We start from the raw sequence: 27,643 nt of genomic DNA, 5'->3' as shown, positions 1-27,643 counted from the left end.
GCACACCTGTGAATGGAAGGGCAGGGGCTCCTGCGTTCTCACAGTGAGAGTCCTAGACGTGTGGAGGGAGAAGAGAGATAGATGGCCTTAAGCACAGACAAAGGCTGGCCAGAGGCTGATGAGCAGGAGAAAAGGTGAAGATGGAAAAGCCCATTTCTGCCTTCCCAGCTCACCAAGATGTCTCATGTGCAGCTCACTGTCTGCACCTGAGAAGTGTGGCCCCAAACCCAACGAAACCTGAACAATTAGCTGGGCACCACTTGAGCATCTTTATATTTCATGCTCACAATGGCCATCATGTGACCCACCGGAAGTGACTTACCCCATTTGGAAAACTTCTTTTCCCTGTATTCAGCAGAGCTCATGTTTATTGGATGCTGGGTCAGGCAGTGTACCAGGAGTAACAGGGATACATGAAGGCACAGCTGGTTCTCATACACTCAGTGGGCTGGGTATGAGTGGTGGGAAGAGAACTCGGGGCTCTGTGTGGGACCCAAGTGGGAAACCAGCCTCTGCTACTTAGGCTTTATGGGACCTGAGTGAGGTTCGGAGTCCCAGTTCCCCCATATATAAAACGGGACGATGGTGTCTTCCCAGGTGGCGCTAGTGGTAAAGAATCCGCCTGCCAATGCAGGAGATGCACATTCGATCCCTGGGCTGGGAAGACCCTCTGGAGAGGAAATAGCAACCCACTCCTTTATTCCTGCCTGGAAGATTCCATGGACAGAGGAGCCTGGTGGGCTACAGTCCATGGGGTCGCAAAGAGTCAGACACAACTGGGCACACACACAGCTCCAGTAGGTTCCTCCCTTATCTGTGAAATAAGATGCTAATTATTATAATGAATAAGCAAATACCTAGTGTGCTTTGTGCTACTATAGTCTTCTTGGTTTTCAGTGTCAGCAGACCCAAACAAATGAAAACCCTTCTTTTTTCCTCCCTCCTCCATATACACTAAATAGGGTGAAAAATACTTACGCTAGATGATACCATCTCTTACAAACACTGGAGACTTTCAAGAGTTCAGGGAGGCACAGACAGGAAAAGATTCCTAAGAGCAGCTCGTCTGGAAGGGAGTCCCAAGAAACACCTTGTAGGGAAAAAAAAAAAAAAGAATTGTTTTCCTTTTACCATTCTTTCCCCCTATCAAGTGTACTGAGCTTTTTCCTGCACTTAAAGATATACAACATGTAACTTAAAAAGGGGAATTTAATGCTAAATGAATTCCTTATCCTCATAATTCTTTTTCTGTTGACCCATGGTCTACGTTTCCTAAAGTGGATACTGTATACTTTCTCAGCAAAGGAGAAAAGAGAGTATCAAGAATACTTTTCATGATAATTTTTCTCTTTAGTACCCACCAGCCAGTCTCAGGCTCAGAACCATACTGATCGGGGTTCAAAGCCAGTCCCAGGCCTCTTACATCTTAGACGATAATGTCTAAGATATATGATACTTTTGGGTTGCTAAGGAACACCTCACTCCTCTCTGAAGTGGATTCAGTGGTGGATTTCTCAAGTAGTAACCTTATTTAAAAGGCAAACCAATCTTTCTCCCTCTTCTTCCAAGCTTACAGAGGGTGGACTCAGAAGTCCATTTATCTAAAAGTGCAATATCAAAAGGCTGTTCTCATCTCTTAATTCAACACACATGTCCTGAGTGCTTAGTTTGATGCCAGGGATGGGTTAAGGTGTTGGGAGAAAGCAGGTAACACATGAGACAAAACACTTTTTCATGGAGCTTATGTTCTATTGGCGAAGCAATCACATGATATGAGGAGACATGTTAAAAATTGTTCAATATTTAAAAAAAATTAAGTGATATGTTAAAATTGCTTTTACTTTGCTGTATTAAAAATGAAGAAAATGAGGAAGGCGTTAGAAAGTTTAAACAAACAGCATACACACACACACACACACTCCCTCAACCATCAATAGCAACTAACCTCTTTGTTCTGTTTTTCATATGTTTGGGGTTAATAATAAATTATGATAAGGGCTGTATTCCGCTCTTTGATTAAAACAACTATTTTCATTCTATTTTGACTCAACTCGATTTGTTAGCCTACTAAAACTCATCATTCATAGTTAAGGAGACTAAGTCTGTATTAGTAAAGATTTGGTCAAAATATCTCCTTCCACATTTTAAAATAAATGCCTAATACAAAATTCTGTAATAGTGAGTAACTGTGGCATGAATGTCACCACAATAGTGGTTCCTCTAATAACTGTCAAGTTTTATAGCTGGAGTTCCCCCCCAAACTTTTTAATACCTTTGCTGTGTTTTCTTATATTAAAAAAAGTATTGTATTCTTATTGAAAAAAATTCTTGAAGAAAAGTTGAGTTACTTAAAAGTATAAAACAGTTCCATTTTTCAGAGATATTTTTAAGTTATCTGGTGCACTTACATCCATTTCGTAAACAACATACTGTTCCCCAAACTGGTATTTAAAGAACATTCTTCTGGGAGATGTTAATATCTGGTCCACGACAAACAGTTTTTTGTGGTGTAAAATGGTATAAAACAATGGGGAAGGCCTTACTGAGCTGGTGATCATGGAGCAAAGGCTGAACACAGAGAAGGGGCTGGCCCTGAGTCCCTGGGGTGTGTTCCACGTGCGGGAGCAGCAGGTCTGTTTTGAGGAACAGCAAGGAGGCCAGCATAGAACACAGTGAGCAAGTTTCGGGGAGTGGGGAAGAGGTCAGAGGGGTGGGATGGGGCCGGGTCATCCCGCTCTGACTCTGAAGGTGATGAGGGGCCGCCGAGAGTTCTGAGCACAGGAATGACAGGATCTCACGTAGGTTTTAAAAGGATCACTCTGACTGGGTGTTCAGAATAAACCGGAGGGAGAAAAAGGTGGATGCAGGAAAACCAGTTTTCTTAGTTTTTAGAAAAGCAAACTCTAATTGCTATTCAACAAGTATTAAACGCTTACATATGAATAGAATAACCCACACAATCAGGATAATATGACCACAGCCTAGAAGGAAACAAGCACACACCAAAGAAACAGTGAGTGTTTTAGATTAGAATTCAGAGTGGTTAGCTGAGTTCAATAACTTGCCTTCTTGGTCTCTAACTCCAATCCACCTGCTACACCAATGCTATTGCTATCCTCTCTTCCCCGTGACAGCTAATTTTAGTGTCAACTTGACTGGGCTAAGAAGTACCCAGATATTTGGTTAAATACAATACCAGGTGTCTTTGGGAGGGTATCTGGAATGAGATTAACATTTGATCGATCAACTGAGAAAAGCAGGTTGCTGTCCCCAGTGCGTGCCTGCCTCATCCAATCCAAAGTTGGGTTGGAATAAAAGGTGGATGAAGGGAGACCTGGCTGTTTGAGCTGGAACCTGGGTGTCCTCCTGCCTTCAGGCCTGGACTGAAACTAACATGATCTACTCTCTGGAATCTCGGGTCTTTGGGACCAAAGATGATGGGACTCTTCAGCTTCCAGGGCTGCGTAAGCCAATGCCTTATTAATAAGCTTCCCTGTATCTCTTATTTGTTCAGTGACTCTGACAGTATTCTTGGGCTTCCCTTGTGGCTCAGCTGGTAAAGAATCCACCTGCAATGCGGAAGACCTGGGCTCGATCCCTGGGTTGGGAAGATACCTTGGAGGAGGGCATGGCAATGCACTCCAGTATTCTTGGCTGGGGAATCTCCACGAACAGAAGAACCTGGTAGGCTACAATCCATGGGGTCGCAAAGAGTCAGACACGACTGAGCAACTAAACACAGAACACATACCCCATTTAAGAGGTGTCAGTATTTACTGAATGCAGACATTACAACAGGCTCAGGGAGAAGACGATGGAGAGCTGGAGATAGCATGGAGGTGAGTGATAAACGTAACAGTGTGGGACTCTGTGGACTCTTCCCCACTACTCCTGGGCAATCTTTTGAAAACACCTCTCAATCAGATCCCTTCATGGTGTCCCTTGAATATTCAGTCTAAAGTCTATACTACTGAGCATGAAATTCAAAGCTTTCTTATCAGGGCCTCACTTGGTTTTCTAGATTCATTATCTAGAAATATGTTCCAGCCATTTGGAGCTACTTGGAATTTTCAGAATGAGTCATTCTGTGTCATATCTCAATGCCTCTGTACATGCTGTGCCTGACCCCAAATGCTATTAATTTAACATCAAGTGGCCATGAACACCCCAACTCCTATGGATGGTCTCCCAGAACATCACCAAAAACAGGCCGGTTTTTTTTAAACACAATTTTGCTATTTCCTTACTCGCCTGTGTAGGCCCCCACAAGGCCACGAGATCTTGAGAAGGAGAACCTGATTCTTCTTTTAACAATCTTTATATTCTAAGGAACACTGTCCGATACATGCAACCATTCATATATTTACTTAACACGTGCTATATGCTGAGGACTGTTCTACAGACAGAGATGAACAAGGTATGGCCTGCTCAGAGTCTGAGACACAGACAAACAGGAAATTTCAATTCAGGGTCACGAAGGGCTCAGGATGCTGTGCTACACCGGGGACTGAACTGGCACAGTGCTTAGGGAAGGAGGAGCCCTGGGGAAAAAAGGACATGTAGCTGCTCCATGAACACCTGCCCCTCCCTCTCTAGAGAATCACATAAAGGACTGAGGCTCTGAAGCGTAGGGGTAGAGGGATGAAGGCAGACCATCCGCAGGGACCCTAGACACGTTCCGGGCAGCAGCTCCTCAGTGTGGCAACTCCATCACACCACAAAGCTCCTGGGCCAAGGTCAGTGGGGGCAGAGGGTCTCCAGCATGACTCCTGCTCCACAAATTGGAACAAAGTTTTCCTTCCATTAATTCTTAACTCCCTGACCTCTGCTGTCTCTTGCATATAGAGATCAGATGCTAGCATTTCATTCGGCAAAAAAAAAAAAAAAATTACACTTAGCCACTTTCAATCTAGTCTGTTGAGATTTTTACTATGATCTGCAATGACTACCCTGACACCAGGTGCCTGCCCTCCATCCCTGCCAAGTGTGAGAACTACTGGATCGAGGAAGGAGCGCAGCTCCGACTGGAATTTGACTGCATTGTCTCCATGTCAGCAAACCTTAAGCAAGCTACTTAATTCTTCGGGGGCTCAGTTTCATCTGCAGGATAAGGGAATAAAAAGGTTTATCCTGCAAAGTTATTCACTATGAAGATTAAATAGCTCATGTCAAAAGGTTACAAAGCAGAGAGTTAAAGTGCCTCTTTTTTTGCTTCTATTCCTCTCCTTTCTCCAAAAACTCTGTATGTTTTACTTTCATGACCTTTTCCTTTCAGTGCTGCTTAGAATCTTCACCTATGTGAAAACATCCATCTCTGAGTAGGGGTTGGACAAGGGCTGCCTAGTATCATTTACTGAGACCTCCAAACCGCCTTCTATCTATCTAGGTTTAAAGAATTAAATTAAAAGGTGCTTGCTCCTTAGAAGAAGAGCAATGACAAACCTAGACAGCATATTAAAAAGCACAAGGGTCTGTATAGTCAAAGCTATGGTTTTTTCAGGAGTCATGTATGGATGTGAGAGTTGGACCAAAAAGAAGGCTGAGTGCCAAAGAATTGATGCTTTCGAACTGTGGTACTGGAGCAGACTCTTGAGAGTCCCGTGGACAGCAAGGAGATCAAACCAGTCAATCCTAAAGGAAATCAATCCTGAATATTCATTGGAAGGACTCACGCTGAAGCTCTAATACTTTGGTCACCCGATGTGAAGAGCTGACTCACTGGAAAAGACCCTGATGCTGGGAAAGCTTGAGGGCAGGAGAAGAGGGCAACAGAGGATGAGATGGTTGGATGGCACCAACGACTCAATGGACATGAGCTTGAACAAACTCCAGGAGATAGCAAAAGACAGGGAAGCCTGCCGGAGTGCTGCAGCCCATGGGATCACAAAGAGTTGGACACGACTGAGCGACTAATCAACTTATCAACAACAATCTAGGTCTGGGATACCAGAAATACTGGAAAGAATAGAGAGACATATAAGGGCAGGAAGCCAACATGGGCAGGTGAGTAAGCAGATTATCACTATGGGCTTGGGGCATTTAATCCATCATCTGCTGTCAGTCATTGGTTGGGGGCTTCTGAGACAGGGTAGGAATGTTGATTCCCCAGCATGCCTGCCCAGGGAAAGCCCTCAAACACAGAGTGTCATCGATGTGGAGGAGAAAGCCCTTGGCATAAAAGGGAATAGTGACCTTCAAGGAGCTATGGATGGGGCACCCAAGTGTCAGGTAAAATAGTGGGGAAAGGAGATAGGGAGGCTTGTTGCAAAGTAAAGGGCAGGAGAAATCAATAAACTAATGAATGTGGTGCTTCCCATTTTAATGGGAAGACATAAGAAATCAGCAACCTAGACTAAGATCAGTAATTCAAATGCTTCCCAGGTGGCACACTAGTGTTAAACAACCCGCCTGCCAATGCAGCAGACGTAAGAGACAGGAGTTTGACCCATTGGTTGAGAAGATATCCTGGAGGAGGACAGTGCGACCCACTCCAGTATTCTTGCCTGGAGAATCCCATGGACAGAGGAGCCTGTCCATAGGGTCACAAAGAGTCGGACATGACTGAAGTCATTCAGCACACAATTCAAATGCTAGAAGGAAAATTTGGCACTGTGATGAATGCAGGTGTTTGCTGAGGACAGCAAAGCCAGGCACTGAAGCCACACAAGGAAGCTAAGTAAGTCCAGAACTAGGAAGGCTTTGCATTGCAATGTCCATCTTCACCTGCACAACTCCTTCAGACCTCAGCTGAACTCTCTCTCCCTCGGAGGAGCATTCCCAGGTGAGCAGCACAGCCCCCACACCGAGACAGGCACATGGAGACCCACCACAATGCCTGGCACACCACAGACCTTCTCAAAATCACTGCTCAATGCAGTATACCTTGTACTGCCCCTTCACGCAAACCGTGTATCCATGTGACTGATTAACCTTCCTTAACCGATTAACTGCCATGCCTGGTGCCTAAGACAAACTTGGCGACGAACACTAGAAAGCATTCAATATTTCACAAAGGAATGACTGACACCTAAGAGAAGAATGCTGGCTCTATTTCATAGACAGGTAAGTGTGCGGGCCTCTCAGGACCAGCTTCCTCATTTATCAAATGACAAGGCTGGCCTAGGGCTCCACTTCAAACATTCCTGGGTGTCTGACTAATGCTGGAGAGTGTAAGCACAGTCCCTGTCTGTTGGCCTCACTGGGAGGCAAACTAATAAACAGAAACACAACCCCACATTTACAACTGCCATTTACTGAAAGCCCTAAAGAGTCTCATACAGTTATTAATGCATGCGATTCTAATGCTTGCCTTGTGTCCTAGGGTGTAGTGTCCCATTTCACAGATGAGGACACTTGTCTCAGTAGGTTTATTTATTAACCTCACTGAGGTGCTGGTAACTATCAGGTGGCAGAGCCACGAAGTTAACGTGGGACTCTTCTGTCCATTTCCAAACTCCACAACCTGAGGTGAAGGCACAGAGCCACAGAGGAGAGTGTCTGAAGGCTGGCCAGGTGGCTCAGGGCCTGCCAAGGAATGGCACGGCCCTGGAGGTGTTCAGGGGCATGAGGCTGAAGATTGAAACCCAGAAACAAAAGCAGTGTCCTCTGGAAGTCAGGGGAGGGGCTTCAAGAGATGATGTAACTCCGACTAAAGGGATAAGGTCACACAACTAGCAAATGGCCCAGTGGGAATTCAAGCACAGATCTGACTCCAAATCCTGTCCTATGTCTACCCTAGGATTCTCTCCCCTGTTCTGACTTAATTTTCTAAAATGAAGGAAAAAAAAAAATCACTCTTTTTAAAAAGGTGAGAATTAAACCTGACTTGCTCTGGGAAAAGGAATTCTTCAGGGCTTGGGAGGGAAGGCAGAGGGGAGAGGGAGTGAAACAGAGACGCTGAGAGCTCTCAATGGGTCAGTGAGCATATGGATGGGGCAATGGCTGGGAAAAACGCACAGCCTCTCTGAGCAGCCGAGTACCCACGTCTCCACGGAGCTGATTACAGGACAACACCGATTCTAGGGCCCTGGTGGGAGTGAAGGGGGGGAGGGGTGTCACAGCCTGAAACTGGATGCTGTTTCAACAGATGAGACAGAAGTCTGTCTTCATACAGCTGCCCCAGTGGCTAGTATCCAGGCTTGGGATATGCTCAATCTAATTTTACTTGCCATAGTTAATTCTCAAAACATCGACCATCTGTTTCCTGGATTCCTGACTGCATTGCTGCCTGGTCTGTCTGCTCAGAGAGGATGACAAAGTCCAGAGCAAGTCTTTCCTCTACTCACCTCTTCTAAAACCCCCAAGGCTGCACACCAGACCTGCACAGTAAGCAAAATAATTAAGCCCATGGACTCTAATCTTCAACATGAAAGCAATTAAACACACTTTGGAGCCATGAAAGGTGAAAACTGGCCAGATTCACAAACTTGCTAGTCACCAGCCACAGTCACCAGCATTTCCATTCATTCCTCTGGTGCAAAGTCAGCTGTCCACTTCTGTAACCTCATCACCTCCCATGCCTCTTAAAGTCCTTCAGAAATAATAATGCTTGCTTAAGAGTTTTTGATGCATGAGGTCTTTACAGTATAGGTAATGTCTTCTTACTTGACATGTTTGTTTCTTGAAACATCACCTACACTCAGATTCAAACTCCAGAGTACTCAATCTTTGACTCTTAAAATTGCCCTTTTCTTTAAGCACAGATAATTTTATCTAAAGGATAAGCAGGCACTGTTGTTCAAATCTACTCCCTTTTTTAAGAGTGGAGGTTCACCTCCTGTTTGCTTCTGCTTGCTTGTTTTAAGTGTTAACGACCCATGCTTCCTTTCTGGGAGACTACAGATTCTGTCATCTGGGATGAGGTTTCCTTCCTCTTCTATAAATCATTAAGAGACAACACTAGACCATGCTAGCTCTTGGTATTTTGGCTTTTTTAATTTTTTGCCTGGTTGGACAAAACTGAAAAAAGCAAAACAGGAAAAAGCTAAAACAGAGGTCCCCAATGACCCCTTCAACCCCAAACTTCAATGAGAGACTTGCTCAACCCTGGGATGTGAGAAGACTAAGAAACCACGGAAATTGGGATTCAGGGAATTAGGTACAGGATATAAGGTCAAGAAGAGCAGGATCTTTGGTTTGTTGTGTTCACTGCTGGATCCCCCATCTCTAGAATGATGCTCCATCAACACTGCTGAACCAATGAAAGGAAGCTACAGGGTATACACAGGTGCCTGGGAAGGGCCTGTAAAGGCTCTTACAGAGCTGAGTTTTGGAGCTGCAGGATAAGAGTCAGTGGTGAGTCATGAAATCAATTTAGTCTGATTAGCATTGTTTTGAAAGAATGGAAGAGAATAGGAAATACCTTGGTAAGGAAAAAACTAATTTTGTGCAATTTCAGTTTAAGATACACACCGAAGATTGCAATGGAAAATATATTTGTTATTGGTTATTTAAAAAAATAAAAGGAAAAGCATTTGCCTAGAGATACTGAAAAAGCAGATTCCCAGGTTCCAGGCAGCACTTCTGGGATGAGAATCTCTGGAATTTTGCACTTTGAACACATTCCCTTGGGGATATCAGCAGACTCTAAACTGTAGAGTCTCTAGTCTGAAAACCACTGTGGGGCCTGGAATTTCAAGCAGTTTAACAGCCACAGGAAAGCTGATCAACAAATTAGTTTGACAGGATTTCCACAGCTATCTTCTGTTTGGGAGGTCGGAGTGGGGGTTGGGTGGGCAGGAGAAGACAGCGGACCAGGGCAGGCATTTAACAACCATGAATAAAACACAGTTGTTCTCTTTCTGTTCATTACTGACCTCATCACCAGGCCATTTCCTCCCAACTCCTTCCACACACTCAACCCAAGGGCCACTCAGACCTGTCCTGGTACCGGCTGGCCACAAAGTTTCCATCTTCGAAACTGAACAGATGAAGAGGATTTAGTCACTAGACATGAGCCTGGCTTGGGGCCAGCAGAAAAGAGAGACTGTCGAGTGAGGAACCAAGAAAAACTCACACAGCCCAGGGCCACTGTCATCAGATCGCTATGGAAAGCAGGTGTGGTCCGTTCCAGCCTAATCCTGCAGAGCTCTCCGCCACCTGTCCTGACAACTGCAGACAAACTCGCTACAATGATGATCCAGCGCCGCCAGAGGCCCAGGCTCCTGATGGCCCACTGGGAACACTCTACACCAGCTGTTCCTCACCCTGCAACCCCCCTGCCCCATACCAATTTACCAATCACTATGGTGCGTAATTCCATGCACCCGCACAGCATACCAGTGGTTTCCCTCCCTGCCTCTCTCTCAGGTCACAACAAACAAAAAAGTCGTGATTTTTTTCCCCTCTCACTTCCCATAAATACATCTGAAGTCATTTTTAACAATCTTGATGCAGTGACTGAATCCGTTCCAGGTCCTCTCTCTTCCAGAGCCTCTGCTTTGCTAAAGGGCAGGAGGAAGCGTGCCCACGTGCACTGAGGATCACCATGAGAAGCTTTGGGTCATTTTGGTACAAGGGGCTCCTTCCCTCTGGCCTCCTACAGCACTTGAGCCACTACAGCCTCAGCCACTCAGCAGCCGCTAGTGTATGAGATGCCATGTTTTGCTGTGAGCTTCTCTTACCGTGTATCCTCTTCTCTCAACTTGAACTGCAGTTTCCTAGAGACAGCAGCCGTGCCTGAATCTTCCATCTTGTTTCCTTAGTGCCTTGCTTTAAAAACGTCATTTGTATTTCTGTCTGTGTGTGAATGTGGAAGGACATACAGGACATACAGCAATCACACTCCATGTCAGATGCTATCAGCACTGGACAAAGTTGTCAAAAGCCGCTCATCTTAGCAGGAAACGTCTTTCACCACATTTGGTTGGTCAAGCACCAAATTGCTCCTGCTGCATTCCTGACACTAAAAATAGCAGGGACATTCAGTTTTGAAGAAAAAAGATCTACATGAACAGGGCCAGACTAACAGGATTAAGGACAAAAGATAAAGTGAAGTAGCCTCTCGGCTAGGTATCTTTTGTCCACCAAATTAACTGGGTTTACTTACTGTTCTACGCAGGGAGCATGCTAGCAGCTTTACACGTACTCTTTCATTTAATCTTACAGTATCCCACGACGCCGGCATTACTATCCCATTGCACAAAGAAACTAAGGAACAGAGGGCTCAAATAGCTTCCTGAGGTTGGTCAACAGCAGGGTTTGGATTCAAAGCCATTTCTGTCTGACTTCACCACAATCCTTACTGCCTTTCTGATTAATCCAATACCTAACATAGATCCTCAGACCATAATTTGGAAGTTCTCTTTTCTAAAGAAAGGGTCAAAAGCCTAAAAATCTTTTTTTTTTCTTTTTTTTAAAATTTTGTTCAAGCAAGCAAGCGATCAAACAAGCTTTCTCTAAGAAAGCCAGATGGGGGAATTCAGGAATATACTTAATTTACTCTGGCTCTGCAAGACTTCATCTTTATTTCTCGACTGTCTCTTCTCCATCATGACCCACGCAATTTCAATTTAGAGTATGATCACTTCTACAATTTCAAAACCTTTCTCTGTCCACTCTAATGTCAAAATCTATCCAGAAGCTGCTTAGCACCACTCTCACACCTCTCAACAAGTCTCTAAGCTTTTATCCTCAAGACCTCAAAGTTTAGTCTCAAGACACCAGTGTATCCTTTTCAAAGGTTACACAGCAACTCTGCTCAACTACACCTCTAGCCAGTTCTCACTATTCTCCCCTCTGTTCTTCTACTCTTGGAATATGGCTTCCTTGCTGTTCCTTGAACAAACACAACATTCTCCTGCTCCAGGGCCTTTGCACTAGCTGCTCCTTCTGCTTGGGGCTCTTTTCTCCAAGATATTTGCATGGCACATTCCTTCATCTCCTTTATGCCTCTGCTTACAGCTCACTGTCCAAGTGAGGCTTCCTCAATACCCTGCAAACCAGTTTCCCATCCCAGGACCTCTTGTCCCTCTAGGCTTGTTCTATTTTTTTTTTTAAGCTATAGCACTTATTCTAACATACTACATACCAGATTTGTGCATACTGCATCCTCTTTCTAGAAGAGAAGCTCCACGAGGGTAGAAATGCTTTTGTTGTGCTCACTGCTGTATCCCCAGTACTTAGAACAATGCCTAGCAGACACAATGTGCTCAGCAAATATATGCTGAATTAATGTTTTACATGGCTTGCCAGTAAGAAAAACTGATAACCCCAGGTTAACGCACTATGTTTACCCTATGGTTCTGAGTATTCCTGGAGCTCTGATCCACCGTGGGAGGCAGTTATACATCAGCTTGAGAAGCCTGGAAACAGAGAGCTATTTAGAGGGGAATGACGTAGTGGAGTTCTACATTTCAATCAGTCCACTCTAGCTCTGGGGGATGGATCTGGGGAGGATAAGGCTCTGAATTATGAGTCCCTTCCTAAATATGAGAAATATTTAGGAGACAAGAGGGAAAGATTCAATGATTGGTTGGATTTTGGGGGGATGGTGGGAATCTGATTGACCTTTAGGTTATGGGGTTGGGGAAATTGAACAGATAACACAGTGAGTGACGGAGACGGCATAAAGAATTCCTCTTGGGAATGGATCTGGAAGGATGAGTCTCTTCCCCTTAGCTCAACATTCACTTCAGCAGTCCTTTGATAAATAACTAAAGTGATTATGGTAAACGGCTCAACCATGGCTACAGAGCAGCCAAATATAAACAAAAAGAATTCTATGGATCATTGCTTTGTTTCTATTTCTCAGAGGTATTGAGCTGGCCCTTAACCAGGCAGAGTCCCTCCTAAAGAAAAAGGAAGGAATGTCTTTTCACGGGTTACAAGTCAGTTCTGTCTCTGAAGACACACACATACCACCATTTCTGTAAGCACAACCAGTTGTCTGGTTTCTTTGGAAAATAACTTAGGAATTGGGCAATTTTAAAAGGACCCTATCTGGCCTTCCCTGGTGGCTCAGAGGTAAAGAATCTGCCTGCCAATGCAACAGTCACCGGTTCGATCCCTGATCTGGGAAGAGATCCCGCACGCAGCAGAGCAACTGAGCCCCCAGCGCCACAGTAATTGAGGCTGTGTTCTAGAGCCTGGAACCCACAACTGCTGAGTCCACGTGCTCCAACTACCGAAGCCCCTGCGTCCTAGAGCCCATGCTCCCCCAAAGAGAAGTCCCTGCAACTGGAGAAAAGCCGAGGCAACAAGGAAGACCCAGCACGGACAATAAATAAGTTTAAATAACAATTTCTTTAGAAGGGCCCCAGCCCATGCTAAATACCCCTAAACAAAGGTCTACAGACAAAATAACCGGTCAATTTAATCCACCATTGACTGGGCTTGTATTTTACCTTCATACCTTACCTGGAAAGTTCTCTCGGTTTAGCTTAGGTCTGCGGACAATCACAAAGTCCTTGTCATTTCCTTTGCTTTTCAGCCGTTTTCGTGGGGGACTCTGTGGGTGGCCCAGGTTTGAAAGCAGTTCCTGGGGGATGTTCTCACTGTCCACCTCCTCCTTCTCCAGGGCGGAGACCCCCATGCCTGAAAGCAGTTCAGAAGTCTTGCTAGAATCCCATCCCCACGTGAAACTGGTGGTAACGTTGCTACTCTGGTCGGGTATCTCCTGGAGGTGTTTCCTGCAGAAACGCACAATAGCCCCACGTTCCTTTCAAAAACACGCCAGTAAATAATTCCGAGACAGGCCTAAAGGAAGCTGCAAGCTATGCACCGCAGAAAGCTTTCACAGCAGTTAACTAAACTGCATTTTTACGTCCCGGCGGCGACTCCCCAAGAATAAAAGAGAAAATAACCGAACACATCGAAAAGGCTTTTCGATTTCCGATCATGCAGAAGGCCTCAAGAATTTCTTAAAAGTGGAGGGAACATACAAGGAAAGAGGCAGGGCAATCACACACTGATTGAAAACAGCAGCAGGAAAGCCCAATAAGGGAAGACAAATAACATCCACGCTGACCACCGCACTAAAGCATCCACCCATCCACGTTTTCCCAAAGAGGCTAAGCAGCCATTCACATTACAGCATTACTAACAATATTAGCAAGTAGCAAAACACGCGGCCTAAAAGAATTAACACGGTCCATTCATGCTCTGTCTCCTTCTGCAATCGGTTTACCTGTGCATGGCGTCCGCAGGTTCGGGAGTTTTAAATGCGTGCATTAATTGCAGAGGTGCCCGCCCCCCGGATTCCCGCTTTGGCGCGCGGCGGCGCACTGCGTGCGGCGCACTGCGTGCGGCCCCGGCTAGCTGCAGCGAAACCCGCGAACTCTATCAACGTTCCATCCCAGCAGCGCGCGCAGAATTCTCCAGCCAGCCGGCTCTCCTCCGCAGCCGTCGTCTGCGGCCCCGCTGCCTGCTGGGAATTGTAGTTTCTGCCCAGCCTGGTAGTCCGGCTGCCTCGCCACTACTTCCTTTCCTTGCAGCTTTGCCGCCTTCGAGATACCCACAACCCCGCGCGGCTGCGGGACCGGACGACCCACAGGGTAGGCGGGGAAGCGGAAGTGGGCGGTGCTCGGGCTGACTGGGGAAATGTCAGCTGCTTGACTGGGGTCGTGGTTTCCTTTCTCGGGACCCCCCCGACCTTTAGGTGACTGCCACCGCTGTCGCCAAGGAGTGTGGGTCCCAAACCCTGTAAGGCTGTGGCGGCCGCGGGGTTTCCAGGCCCTTCTGGACGCTGTCCGGCGAGATCGGACGGTGAGCCCGAGGAGGAGAGCGTGAGGCACTTTGAGGTGTGGGGGCCGAGCGCGGACGGAGAGAGGGGGGCCCCGGAGACCCCGAGAGGCCGCCGTCGCGGGGCCTACGTCCCAGGTAGCTGAGTGGAGGCCGTGGCACGCCCTGCCGGCCAGGTGAGAGGCTGCGGCCGTGGGCGTCACACCTGCTCCCCTCTCTGCCTGGAGCTGCGTACTCCACCCGGGTGAGGGCGGCCCTAAGGACTAGGTCTGTGGACAGGATCCTTTCCTTACGTGTAAAATAGGCACCACGGCAAGAACGCTCCTTTCACAGACGCGGTCAAATCAGAGGAGGCTCGTGAGAGCGTTTTGTAAACGAAAGCGCGGTTCAAACGTCAGGCGGAGGTTTAATTTAAAGGGGAGCAGGAGATTGCGGTGAGTGCCAGGGGAAAGCTCAGCATCCCCGGCAGCCTTGAGAAGTCTCATAAATGCTAGCATGAGAACAAATAAGGTGACTGTTGTTTGCAAAAGGCTTTCCGTGCCACGCTAGCGGCCACCAGCAAAACCATTCGATTACTGTCTCAAAAAAAATTCTGTTTGCCTCACGTCCTAAAAGCCACCTGCTCGCTTTTAGACTATAGCCACGGAGAAAAGTTTGGAGATGGTTAGAGTGCCATTTTCGGGGTAGGATGACCATGCGAAATCCATTGTGCAAATGTTCTATAACTGCGAGCCTGGGAAAACAGTGGAAGAGAGAAGGGGAATAACTTCCAACCCTAATAAAAATGGAGAGGATTTATAAAGTTCAGAAATAAGCACCCAGCGTCATCAAAAAAAATACTAGAATATCACTTAAGCATGCTGTGTGGCATACCTTCTTATTTCTTAAAAAAAAATTCAATTTACACTGGAGTTAAACCTCCCCCGCTTGTATATCAGCTTGTTTCAGGCTTGGTGCATAGCTTGAAATGGAACCACCTCTTGACAGAGGAGAGCGTTCGTGATCCTTTAGTAGTTGATTCTTGAAACTAGGTAAAACTGGGGTAAAGAATGGATCTGTTCACTGATTGACTCTAGTTGAAACTAGAGGAAGAATACTAAGCTGAATGTTCACAATTCATTAAGCTAATGTTACATGGAAAAATATTTTTAAATTCAGTGTTCTATTTTTTACATAAAGTTATCTTCATGATATTGTGGCTAAGGAGAAAGCAGTAGCCTGCTTGAAGTCTACATCCTTTCTCTTAAAATTGCCAGCCTAGGTTCGATGCAGGATACAGGATGCTTGGGGCTGGTGCACTGGGCTGACCCAGAGAGATGATATGGGGAGGGAGGTGGGAGGGGGGTTCAGGACTGGGGACTCATGTACACCCGTGGCGGATTCATGTTGATGTATGGCAAAACCAATACAGTATTGTAAAGTAAAATAAAACAAAATGTCAAACAAAAAAATTGCAATTCAGAGGAAATATTTAGTCTTCTTCAGGAAACTGAACAAGACAGAGGGAGCTTATAAACTAATGGAGGAGAAGGAATAAACAAAAAAAAAATTTTAATGCCATGATGAGAGTAAAGTTTTGAAATATAATTGGAAGAGGGTACTTCAGATAGAGGTCTTATAAAGTGTTAGTCGCTCAGTCCTGTCTGACTCTGCTACCCCATGAACGGTAGCCCTCCAGACACCTCTGTCCATGGGGATTCTCCAGGCAAAAATACTGGAATCGGTAGCCATTTTCTTCTCCAGGGTCTCATCCCGATCCAGGGATCGAACCCGGGTCTCCTGCATTGCAGGCGGATTCTCACTGTCTGAGCCATCAGGGAAGCCCAATAATTGGAAGAGGGCACATAGAGCTCTTACAAGGAAGGTTTAATAGGATGATGCTAAACTTAAAAATGAGAAGTATCCTTGTGCTAGGATTTAGCCTGAGAGCTAGGAAACATTTCTAGTTTTCAGAATATTTGAAATATCTGAATTAGTGGAAACAAGGTCCTTTATAGGGCTTCAGAGACAGCCTGTCAACTTGGAAAATCAAAGTGTTCAAATTCTAGAATAGATATGGCTCTAATAGTTTGCCCTGGCAGCAGAAATATTTTAGCTTATGAAAATGGAATCATTTCTGCATTCCTTTAATCATGGCTTTTCTTTTAATATATTAAGTAAAAGTTTAACTTGGTAAATTGGTTCTTTAATATAAGGAATTGTGTCCATTGAAGGTTTGAGATTATTAGCTACATAGAGTTTCCTGTCTGGTCTTTCCAAGAACTGCATTGTGATTGCTACTGATGTGGATTCTTTTGTTTTCCTGATTAAGTTTTTTATTTAATATACTCAGTACACCCCAAGTCCCATTTTAGTGAGAGAAGTATACCATATTTCTAGAATTACTAGATCAGTATCTAGGACAAATCAATTACATTTTAAATATATCTGCAAATGTCATTAGAGTGAGTAATTTCTAATACTCTTTGGAAGTTTCAGATAGAGTACAAAGTGACTTTGTAAATTAGAAAGGTGTTTCTCATACCTGGGACAAGAGCATAGTTACAAGATGGTCAATATTAGGGCATAGAACTAGCTTATGTGTACATATTTATATATACATATATATTCAGTATTCAGTAGTATATTATATGGGGTTCCCTGGTGGCTCAGATGGTAAAGAATCTGCCTGTAATGTTGGAGACCTCGGTTTGGTTCTTGGGTAGGGAAGATCCTCTGGAGGAGGGCATGGCAACCCACTCCAGTATTCTTGCCTGGAGAATCCCTGTGGACAGAGGAGCCTGGCAGGCTACAGTCCACTGGGTGGCAAAGAGTTGGACACGACTGAGAGACTAAGCACAGCAGAGCACGGTATGTTATTATTTTTGAAAATCAAATGTGACAAGGAGATTCTATTAAATAGAAATGTGATGTGCTTTTTCCTTAGTTCTATAATGGCATGAAGTAAATCTTAAGATTCCTTTACTTTTTTTATGTTATTTAGCTTAAGTGAACAAAAGACTAACAACACTTACATAGCAAGAAGTTTCTATCTGCTCATCAAAATTCAAAAGATTCTTTTTCCTTCGGTTAATTTTAAAGTAGATCTTTTAGTTCTTTGCAATTTAATGTTCTCTACAATGGGCAAGTTGGGGCAAGAACAGAAGGGTTCTTTCCCAATTCTGTTTTGCTCTGTGCTTTCTTTTTTACTTTCATCTTGTAGATTACAGTCATGTTTTATCCTTAAATTATGGCAGACTTACCTGCAAAGTTACACAGTTGGTTAGATTCTGTGTTAAACATGACTTTATTAGCACTCTATCTTGATATATCTAAAAGAATAACAGGAGAATGTGTCTACTTTGTTCATGGAAATGAAATTAACAGATGAAAGCTGAGCAAAAGGAATGACTTAAACAGTCTAACTTGCATTAAAAAAAGTATGTCTGGAATGGATTAAAGACTCCAGTATCCGGTATCCTAATTGTGAGCCTGGCTCTGTAGTCAGGATGCCTCTGTTTGAATCCCACTTCTTACACTCTCTTGTACCATTTTCTCTGTTAAATGGGGATGCTAATAATCCTTTCTTACTGGGTTGTGAAGTCTAATTCGATAAAGCATGTTAAGTGGTAGCAAAGTGCTTGGAATCTATTTAATAGTAAACTCAGTATTAGCTGCTGCTGCTGCTGCTAAGTCGCTTCAGTCATGTCCGACTCTATGCGACCCCATAGACGGCAGCACACCAGGCTCCCCTGTCTCTGGGATTCTCCAGGCAAGAACACTGGAGTGGGTCAATATTAGCTACTCCTTTAAAAAAAAATATTTTGCTGCTAGGAAATAGTCTATGGATTATTTTCTGATTACTGAAGTGAATCTTATAATCTCTTTACTTAAAATCTTTAAGAATTCATTACAATGGATCCAGTTGTTTTCTTCTTACCTACTTAATGATTGCTGCCTCTTATGCCTTGCCAAAGGTGAAACAGTTTGAATATGTCCATTTTTCTTCAAAAGGGCTTGTTACACTTTGGAATTCAGTTCACCTGGTTGGTTTGCCAACTCGGCTCATTTATTAAAGATGGCTTCAAAAGATGTTATGCCTTTTTTGCATTTTTAGAGTGGGAGTTAACGTTCTCTTGTGGTATTCTATCTATATCCTAAGCTGAATTGTCCTTATACCTGAAATCGTTTAATGTGGAATTAATGATTATCTTTCGAAGATTTAAATTTTGACTGGTGGTACTGTTGACTTTCATTACTCACATCTGGTTCTGTTCTAATTCTTTTGATTTTTCATTGTTTGGATCTCGAGTTGTCTCCTAGTTCTTATGCACATATCTGAGTAAAGATACATATTTAAGTTAACACAGCCTGTGTGATGAATCATTAGGTCTAGTTGAAAACTTTTTATTCAATTTCAGAGTCAGGTTTTGATAAAATGTTTGTCTGTATTCTCTTGTTCAGTTGATACCAATCTTTCCTTCCTATCTTCCCCCACCTCCCTTTTGGAAAATATTTGGGATGGGATGTTTCAGTTTCCAAAATGATCTTAACCTCTAAATTTTCTACTTAAAGTGTGTTTAGTCTGAAAAATTATTATCAGCCATAAAGTACTCAGGAAATAGTACCCTGAGGGATTGGGGGCAGGAGGAGAAGGGGATGACAGAGGATGAGGTGGCTGGATGAAATCACTGACTTGATAAACATGAATCTGAGTGAACTCCGGGAGTTGGTGATAGACAGGGAGGCCTGGTGTGCTGTGATTCTTGGGGTCGCGAAGAGTCGGACACGACTGAGCGACTGAACTGAACTGAACATAAATAGTACTTAGTCCTGACCAACTCTTTGCCACTCATGGACTGCAGCCTACCAGGCTTCCCTGTCCTTAACCATCTTTTGGAGCTTGCTCAAACTCATGTCCTTTGAGTCAGTGATGCCATCCAGCCATCTCATCCTCTGTTGTCCCCTTCTCCTCTTGCCTTCAATCTTTTCCAGCATCAGGGTCTTTTCTAGTGAGTCGGCTCTTTGCATCATGTGGCCAAAGTAGTGGAGCTTCAGCATGAGTCCTTCCAATGAATATTCAGGGTTGATTTCCTTTAGGATTGGCTGGTTGGATCTCCTTGCAGTCCAAGGGACTCTCAGGAGTCTTCTCCAGCCCTGTAGTTCAGAAACATCAGTTCTTCGGCACTCAGCTTTCTTATGGTCCAACTCTGACATAGTGTCTTGATGATTGGTAAAAGACTGAGTTGAGACTTTATGAGCTGGTCTTTCAAAGGCAGACTGTGCCTGCTCATCAGGTACTAAAATTTGAGTGAATGGATTGGCATTTTGATTTTTGAATAAAACCTACTTTTGCTACTGTGGTGTTAATGTCCATTTATGATATTAATAGCTTTATGTCTCCTTTTCCTTTCTAATCATGTGAAACTAAATTTTGATTTGCCTCTAAATTTTAGTGGGTTTTTTTTTTTTTTACCTGTTAGTCTAAACACACTGTTTAAATAAACAGTAGTATTTCAGAAGGACCATTGTTGTTGTCAAAGAAATATTTGCCCTTTTGTCCCTGATTGTGTTTTTGCATAGCTACACCTCATTGCAGTTCAGCAAATGATTCATTTTGATTCGCCTCCATTTTGATACTTTGCCTGGAAAAATGGATGACATTGGTGTGTCAAGTGCTCCTCTTGATGTGGCTTTGAGGTGTGTTCTGTCTCTTCACAAGGGATAGAACACGATAGATGCTGAAAGGGTGTTTGGCCAACTTGTAGACCTAGAGAGGTAATCTTACTTTGTCAGGTGAGGCAAGGGGAGCAATTTCTGTGAGCGTGAAGCTCGTGTTTTGTTTTATAGGGATAAATGTGACACAAACGGTCGTAACCACAGAGAGTGAGAAGCAAAAGTTCTTTGGTATCCACTCATTGTTTTTTTGGGGGGGCAGGCGGGCTGAGGTGGGGAGACCATTTAGGGTAAAGCTATGCTTTGAGACCATTGAGGCAACCAGTTATCTTCTAGAAGCACAAGGTATGAAGGAGGTGGAGATTAGCAACTGGCATTTGTTGAAGACCTACTATGGAACTCTTATTTGGTGTTTTATAATTCATTTGACCATCATAGCAGTGTGTGTGAGGTGATCATATATTCTCATTTAACAGCAGAAATGCCTAAAATCACACAATTATTAGAGTTGGGATTTGGAATCCAGGTTTCCCATGATATATAATAGAACATTTGTGTTTAAAAATAGTTCTAATTCTAGGCACTTAACACCACAGCAAAAATTTTCATTGTCTAGTTGCCATGTGTTTTGCTTTTGTATTACTACACTGATTTTTAATTGTATTAAAATTACAAAAATGCATGTTTATTAATTTAAATGAAAAGCTCACACATACCAAAGAAAGCACAAGGGAAATAGAAGTAGAAGTCATCTGTTTACCACTTTGTGACAACTGCTGTTAGTATTTTGATGTATATTTGTCCATGCATATATGTGTGTTTCTTTTGTATACTCCCTAAGATCCCACTTAACATCTCTAAATCCTTCTGGATCTCATCTTTCTTCTAGACTGAAGGAATCTGGTGGGCTCCTTTCATCATTATCTTTCTGTTAGGTGGTCCTTGACTCTGTCACAGATTCCTGCTCCCATAGGTTAGCAAGATTAGTGATTTATGAAACCCTTTGTCAAAAAAGATAATGGACAACAATGAGACTGGTGGATATTCTTAAGACTTCCTGAATTATTTAGTACAAATGTTTAAGTTGTTTCTATGTTTCTAATGTTTAAATAATATTGCTATGAAAAATAATATTGTAGATAAATTTTTACCTCATTTTGTTTTTTCTCTAAGTTGTTTGAAGAGGAGTTGCTAGGACAAAGGCTATGTACCTTTTTTAAGATCTTTGATACTGCCAAATTTCTGTCCTCCTTGGCAATGAGTTTTGTAATATGCCAGACTTGAATTGTTCAATCTTTATTTTTATTAGATTTTAATTGACGATTATTTTATGAATTTAATATACAGGTAACTAAATAAGATGGAGATAAAGTGCCTCCAGCTTTGAATAGAAAATTATTCATTTAAAACAACCAAAGCAGGCTATAGGAATTCATAAGGAACCTTGGAAAGTACTATCATTCTGCACTGTAAAAAATAAAACAGTTCCTTGCTTGAAGTAGTTACAAGGTCAAACGTATGTACTTTTAAACTGTTATTTTTTCATCTCATATTAGGGTAACCCTCAAGTTTCATTTCTAGTTTCATGGGACACCCCCCTAGGCATAACATTGTGTCAAAACAAGCCAATAAGTATTCAGTTTGAAGAGAAATAGATGCTGTGGTAAACAGAATAATAGAGCCTCCAAGGGTATCTATGCCTTAATTTCTGGAACCAGTAAATATGACTATTAATAGATTATTCAGGTGGGCCCAGTGAGGTCAGGTGAACCCTTAAATGCAAACCTTTCTCCCAGCTAAGGGCAGAAGAGAAAGTCAGCGATTTCAAACCTGAGAAGGATTTGACAAGCCATTACTGGCTCTGAGGTATATAGGACCACATGCAAAGACTGGGAAAAAGTCTCCAGAATTAAGAATAAATGCCAGCAAGGAAATCAGGATCTCAGTCCCATAGCCATAAAAACTGAATTTTCAGTTCGGTTCAGTTGCTCAATCGTGTCCGACTCTTTGCGACCGCATGGACTACAGCACACCAGGCCTCTCTGTCTATCACCAACTCCTGGAGTTTACTCAAACTCATATCCATTGAGTTGGTGATGCCATCCGACCATCTTTACCAACAGCCTAAGTGATCTTAGAAATTGATTTGTCCCTGGAGTCTCCAGAAAGGAACACCTGCTGACACTTTAATTTCAGTCTTGAGAATTCAGTTGAACCACACTCTGCCTAGATAGCTGACCCACTGAAACTGATGTGTGGGTGTTGTTTTAAACCACTGAGTTTCTAATTCTTTACAACAGCAGTCAGTTCAGTTTAGTCACTCAGCTGTGTTCAACTCTTTGCGACCCCATGGACGGCACCAGGCCTCCCTGTCCATCACCAGCTCCCGAAGCCTGCTCAAAGTCATATCCATTGAGTTGGTGATGCCATCCAACCATCTCATCCTCTGTTGACCCCTTCTCCTCTGCCTTCAATCTTTCCCAGCATCAGGGTCTTTTCAGATGAGTTGGTTTTTCGCATCAGGTGGCCAAAGTGTTGGAGTTTCAGCTTCATCATCAGTCCTTCCAGTGAACACTCAGGACTAATCTCCTTTAGAATGGACTGGTTGGATCTCCATGCACTCCAGTACCACAGTTCAAAAGAATCAGTTCTTTGGCACTCTGCTTTCTTTACAGTCCAACTCTCACATCCATACATGACTACTGGAAAAACCATAGCCTTGACTAGACAGACCTTTGTTGACAAAGTAATGTCTCTGCTTTTTAATATGCTGTCTAGGTTGGTCATAACTTTCCTTCCAAGGAGCAAGCGTCTTTATAATTTCATGGCTGTAGTCACCATCTGCAGTGATTTTGGAGCCCTCTCACACAAAGTAAAGTCAGCCACTGTTTCCCCATCTATTTGCCATGAAGTGATGGAACTGAATGCCATGATGTTAGTTTTTTGAATGTTAAGCTTTAAGCCAACTTTTTCACTCTCCTCTTTCACTTTCATCAAGAGGCTCTTTAATTCTTTGCTTTCTGCCATAAGGGTGGTGTCATCTGCATATCTGAGGTTATTGATATTTCTCCCGGCAATCTTGATTCCATCTTGGGCTTCATCCAGCCCAGGATTTCTCATGATGTACTCTGCATAGAAGTTAAATAAGCAGGGTGACAATATACCGCCTTGGCATACTCCTTTTCCTATTTGGAACCAGTCTGTTGTTCCATGTCCAGTTCTAACTGTTGCTTCCTGACCTGCATACAGATTTCTCAAGAGGCAGATTAGGTGGTCTGGTATTCCCATCTCTCTCAGAATTTTCCACAGTTTGTTGTGATCCACACTATCAAAGGCTTTGGCATAGTCAATAAAGCAGAAGTAGATGTTTTTCTGGAACCCTCTTTCTTTTTCGATGATCCAGTGGATGTTGGTAATTTGATCTCTCATTCCTCTGCCTTTTCTAAAAGTAGCTTGAACATCTGGAAGTTCACGGTTCGTATTGCTGAAGCCTGGCTTGGAGAATTTTGAGCATAACTTTACTAGTGTGTGAGATGAGTGCAATTGTGTGGTAGTTTGAGCATTCTTTGGCATTGGATTTCTTAGGGATTGGGATGAAAACTGACCTTTTCCAGTCCTGTGGGCACTGCTGAGTTTCCCAAATTTGCTGGCATATTGAGTGTAGCACTTTCACAGCATCATTTTTAGGATTTGAAATAGCTCAACTGGAGTTGCATCACTTCCACTAGCTTTGTTCGTAGTGATGCTTTCTAAGGCCCAGTTGTCTTCACATTCCAGGATGTCTGGCTCTGGGTGAGTGATCACACCATCATGATCATCTGAGTCGTGAAGATCTGTTTTATACAGTTCTGTGTATTCTTGCCACCTCTTCTTAATATCTTCTGCTTCTGTTAGGTCCATACCATTTCTGTCCTTTATTGAGTCCATCTTTGCATGAAATGTTCCCTTGGCATCTCTGATTTTCTTGAAGAGATCTCTAGTCTTTCCCATTCTATTGTTTTCGTCTGTTTCTTTGCACTGATCACTGAGAAAGGCTTTCTTATCTCTCGTTGCTATTCTTTGGAACTCTGCATTCAAATGGGCAATAGCAATAGGAGACACATACACTGAGTATGGGAAGAAATGTAACCAAATCATTTCTTTATTACTAGAATAAAGGATCCATAATTCTGCTTATTCATTTATAACATTAAAAGTAGTATGAATCAAGCTGAAAAATTGACAGCCATTATAAAAGAATAATTAGTAACTACCAGGAAGTTTGTAACTGATTGTGTTGTTTGCTTAAACTATTATCTTACTACCTAATGATTATTAAGGTCTCCATGTATTTCATTGTTGTTCATTCATTCTTATTTTTATGCATATTATGTAAAAATACATGAATCTAGTTTTTCTGTTAATGTTATGGTAGTTTTCTAATGTTATTACATAATCTTAACAAATATAATTTCTTATACTTTAGTAACATTCTGTCATTTCAGTCTGCCATGCTTTAGCATCTCCTTGCTTATCTCTGATATTCATTCTTTTTTTTCTATGGTTGTCATACTCCTTGTGTTGAACAATTTCAGGGAAAATAAATGTCTAAGTCAAACCATAAAAGGGTTTTCATATGATAATTATATTTAGTAAATTCACACTGAATAATTTTTTTCCTAAAAGTGCTGTATCTTAAAGATGGTAATGGTTTTCATCAGCATATTCTGCATCTGGCTGTCACTTAACCTATTCTTGGCTTAAAAATAAGATTTGGCATACCGTAATGATATAAGATTTTCCTTTGATATTGAAATTTGAAATTTTGCGTAATAGTTAGTAATGAGCAGAATTTTAAGCCTTTTGAGTTGTAATATTGTTGTATAGTTGCTAAGTCATGTGTGAGTCTTTTGTGACCCCCATGGACTGTAGCTTACCAGTCTCCTCTGTCCTTGGGAATTCACAGGCAAGAAGACTAGAGCAGGTTGCCATTTCCTTCTCTAGGGGATCTTCCCAATCTAGGGGTTGAACCCATGTGGAAGATCCCCTGGAGAAGGGAAAGGCTACCCACTCTAGTATTCTGTCCTGGAGAATTCCTTAGACTGATAGTCCATGGGGTCTCAAAGAGTCAGACAGGACTGAGTGACTTTCACTTTACTCTTTACTCCTGCATTGGCAGGAAGATTCTTTACCACTGAGCCCTTGAGGGAAGCCCTCAGGGAAGCCCTTGAGTTGTAATAAATATATGTAAAATCAATTTTGGAGACAATAGTGGGTCTTATGTTATCTTCGAAGTCATCAGTAATAATAGTGTATGTGCTATAGTATACAGTAATGTTTTTTATTCATTTACTTATTCACTTGCCAGATATTTTTTGAATAGCAACTAACTATATGCCAGACACTATCATATAGACATAGAGTACAGTACTGAACAAAACAGTGAAGCCTCTGCTCTCATGGGGCTTCCCAGGTGACGCAGTGGTAAAGAATCTGCCTGCCAATACAAGAGATGCAAGAGACTTGGGTTCGATCCCTAGGTCAGGAAGATCCCCTGGAGTAGGAAATGGCTACCCACTCCAGTATTCTTGCCTGGAAAAATCCATGGACAGAGGAGCCTGGTGGGCTACAGTTCGTGGGGTTGCAAAGAGTCAAGACAACTGAGCATGCCTGCCCTCTGGGCTCATGGAGAGAGAGTGTGTTTATGTGTGTTTGGTGGGGGTTTTTACAGGGAAACAATAAAGAACATACATTGTATCAGGTAGATAAGTGCTTTGAAGTAAAATATAGAGGAAATGGAGATAGAGAATGACAAATGGGTTTCTATTTTAGATACCTAAGAATGAAATTAAAAGACGCTTACTCCTTGGAAGAAAAGTTATGACCAACCTAGATAGCATGTTGAAAAGCAGAGACATTACTTTGCCAACAAAGGTCCGTCTAGTCAAGGTTATGGTTTTTCCAGTGGTCATGTATGGATGTGAGAGTTGGACTGTGAAGAAAGCTGAGCGCCAAAGAATTGATGCTTTTGAACTGTGGTGTTGGAGAAGACTCTTGAGAGTCCCTTGGACTGCAAGGAGATCCAACCAGTCCATTCTGAAGGAGATCAGCCCTGGGATTTCTTTGGAAGGAATGATGCTAAAGCGGAAACTCCAGTACTTTGGCCACCTCATGCGAAGAGTTGACTCATTGGAAAAGACTCTGATGCTGGAAGGGATTGGGGGCAGAAGGAGAAGGGGACGACAGAGGATGAGATGGCTGGATGGCATCACTGACTCAATGGAAATGAGTCTGAGTGAGCTCCGGGAGTTGGTGATGGACAGGGAGGCCTGGCGTGCTGCAATTCGTGGGGTCACGAAGAATCGGACGCAACTGAGTGACTGAACTGAACTGAAGAATGAAAATATTGGTTGAAATCCACAGAGGGATGGAAGGAAACTACTTCAGTAATATAAAGAAATAATGAAGTAAATAGTTTATTAAATGTGATTTTCATTTGTGATATTCCATATAAGGGTATTTCTTATATAAATTTAAATTTAGCCTGTAAAGTACTCAGACTTTCTTTATTCTTTTAATAACTAGCTTTGGTTGGGAATGTTTGTTAATTTGACATATTTTATTGATTCTACCTTATTTTATCTTGGTGGGTTGCATCATGATACTGATTCTTTATGTTAAGATATTAATTTTTCCTTGGGATATTGTAGTTAGTCCATAGATACCCAGAAATGCCTGACATTGGTTTTATAGAAGTGGAAAGCACATATATTATCTTCAGTTAGTAAAGGTAAATTATTTTATAAGAGTAGAGAGATATCAAATAAACCATTTTCTGATGTCTGTATCATCAACATTTATAATTAAAATATTTTCAAATATATAACTTTATTCACTAATCATTGATAAATTTTTCTGCCTATAAAATAGGTGAAGTAACTTTAAAGACAATAAGATTGATATAGATAGATGGAAAAGATAACTATATTTTGTGACACAGGAGATGAATAAGAATTTCAAGTCCTGAAATTTAGACAAGATTCATATGAAAGAAAAATACTGCTTCAAACAAAGGAAATGTTACTTTCAAATGGTCTTTCTCTTTCTGTTTCTCCCTCCCTCTCTTTTAGAAAATCTGAAGTAATGATTATGGATGACTTAGAAACCTTTATTTTACAAAATATCTAATTTCGTAGGATCAGTCAATAGTGTATTTATATAAAATATTATGTTAGGATTTATAATATTAAGGAACAACTCCAAGTGACACTGTATTTAAACTGTTCATATCTAGTAGTCTTACTTTGTAATATTTTTGGAACTAGTGTTA

General features: G+C 42.6%; 2 protein-coding genes across 4 annotated transcripts in view; one reads left to right on the top strand and one right to left on the bottom strand.

Moving 5' to 3' along the window:
- Positions 1-14,348, bottom strand: part of SKP2 (S-phase kinase associated protein 2) — a 36,443-nt gene extending 22,095 nt beyond the window's left edge. The window contains exons 1-3 of one of the 2 annotated variants that reach the window (XM_040262331.1): positions 14,126-14,348; positions 13,357-13,628; positions 979-1,090 (exon numbers count right to left, since the gene is read on the bottom strand). In XM_040262331.1, coding sequence (XP_040118265.1) covers positions 979-1,090; positions 13,357-13,628; positions 14,126-14,169 — 428 coding nt within the window. In that variant the 5' untranslated portion in view covers positions 14,170-14,348. Of the gene's footprint in view, positions 1-978; positions 1,091-13,356; positions 13,629-14,042; positions 14,098-14,125 lie in introns of those variants that run through there. The other variant, XM_040262332.1, reaches the window with a different exon arrangement.
- Positions 14,349-14,497: 149 nt separating this feature from the next.
- LMBRD2 (LMBR1 domain containing 2) overlaps positions 14,498-27,643 on the top strand; it is a 58,420-nt gene continuing 45,274 nt past the window's right edge. Inside the window, exon 1 of one of the 2 annotated variants that reach the window (XM_040262329.1) lies at positions 14,498-14,855. The gene's annotated coding sequence lies outside the window, so the exon portion shown is untranslated. The remainder of the gene's footprint in view (positions 14,856-27,643) is intronic. The other variant, XM_040262330.1, reaches the window with a different exon arrangement.

This window comes from Oryx dammah, unplaced genomic scaffold, assembly GCF_014754425.2.
Source record: "Oryx dammah isolate SB20612 unplaced genomic scaffold, SCBI_Odam_1.1 HiC_scaffold_20, whole genome shotgun sequence".
Lineage (NCBI taxonomy): Eukaryota > Metazoa > Chordata > Mammalia > Artiodactyla > Bovidae > Oryx > Oryx dammah.
This window is presented reverse-complemented; position numbering and strand designations above follow the sequence as displayed.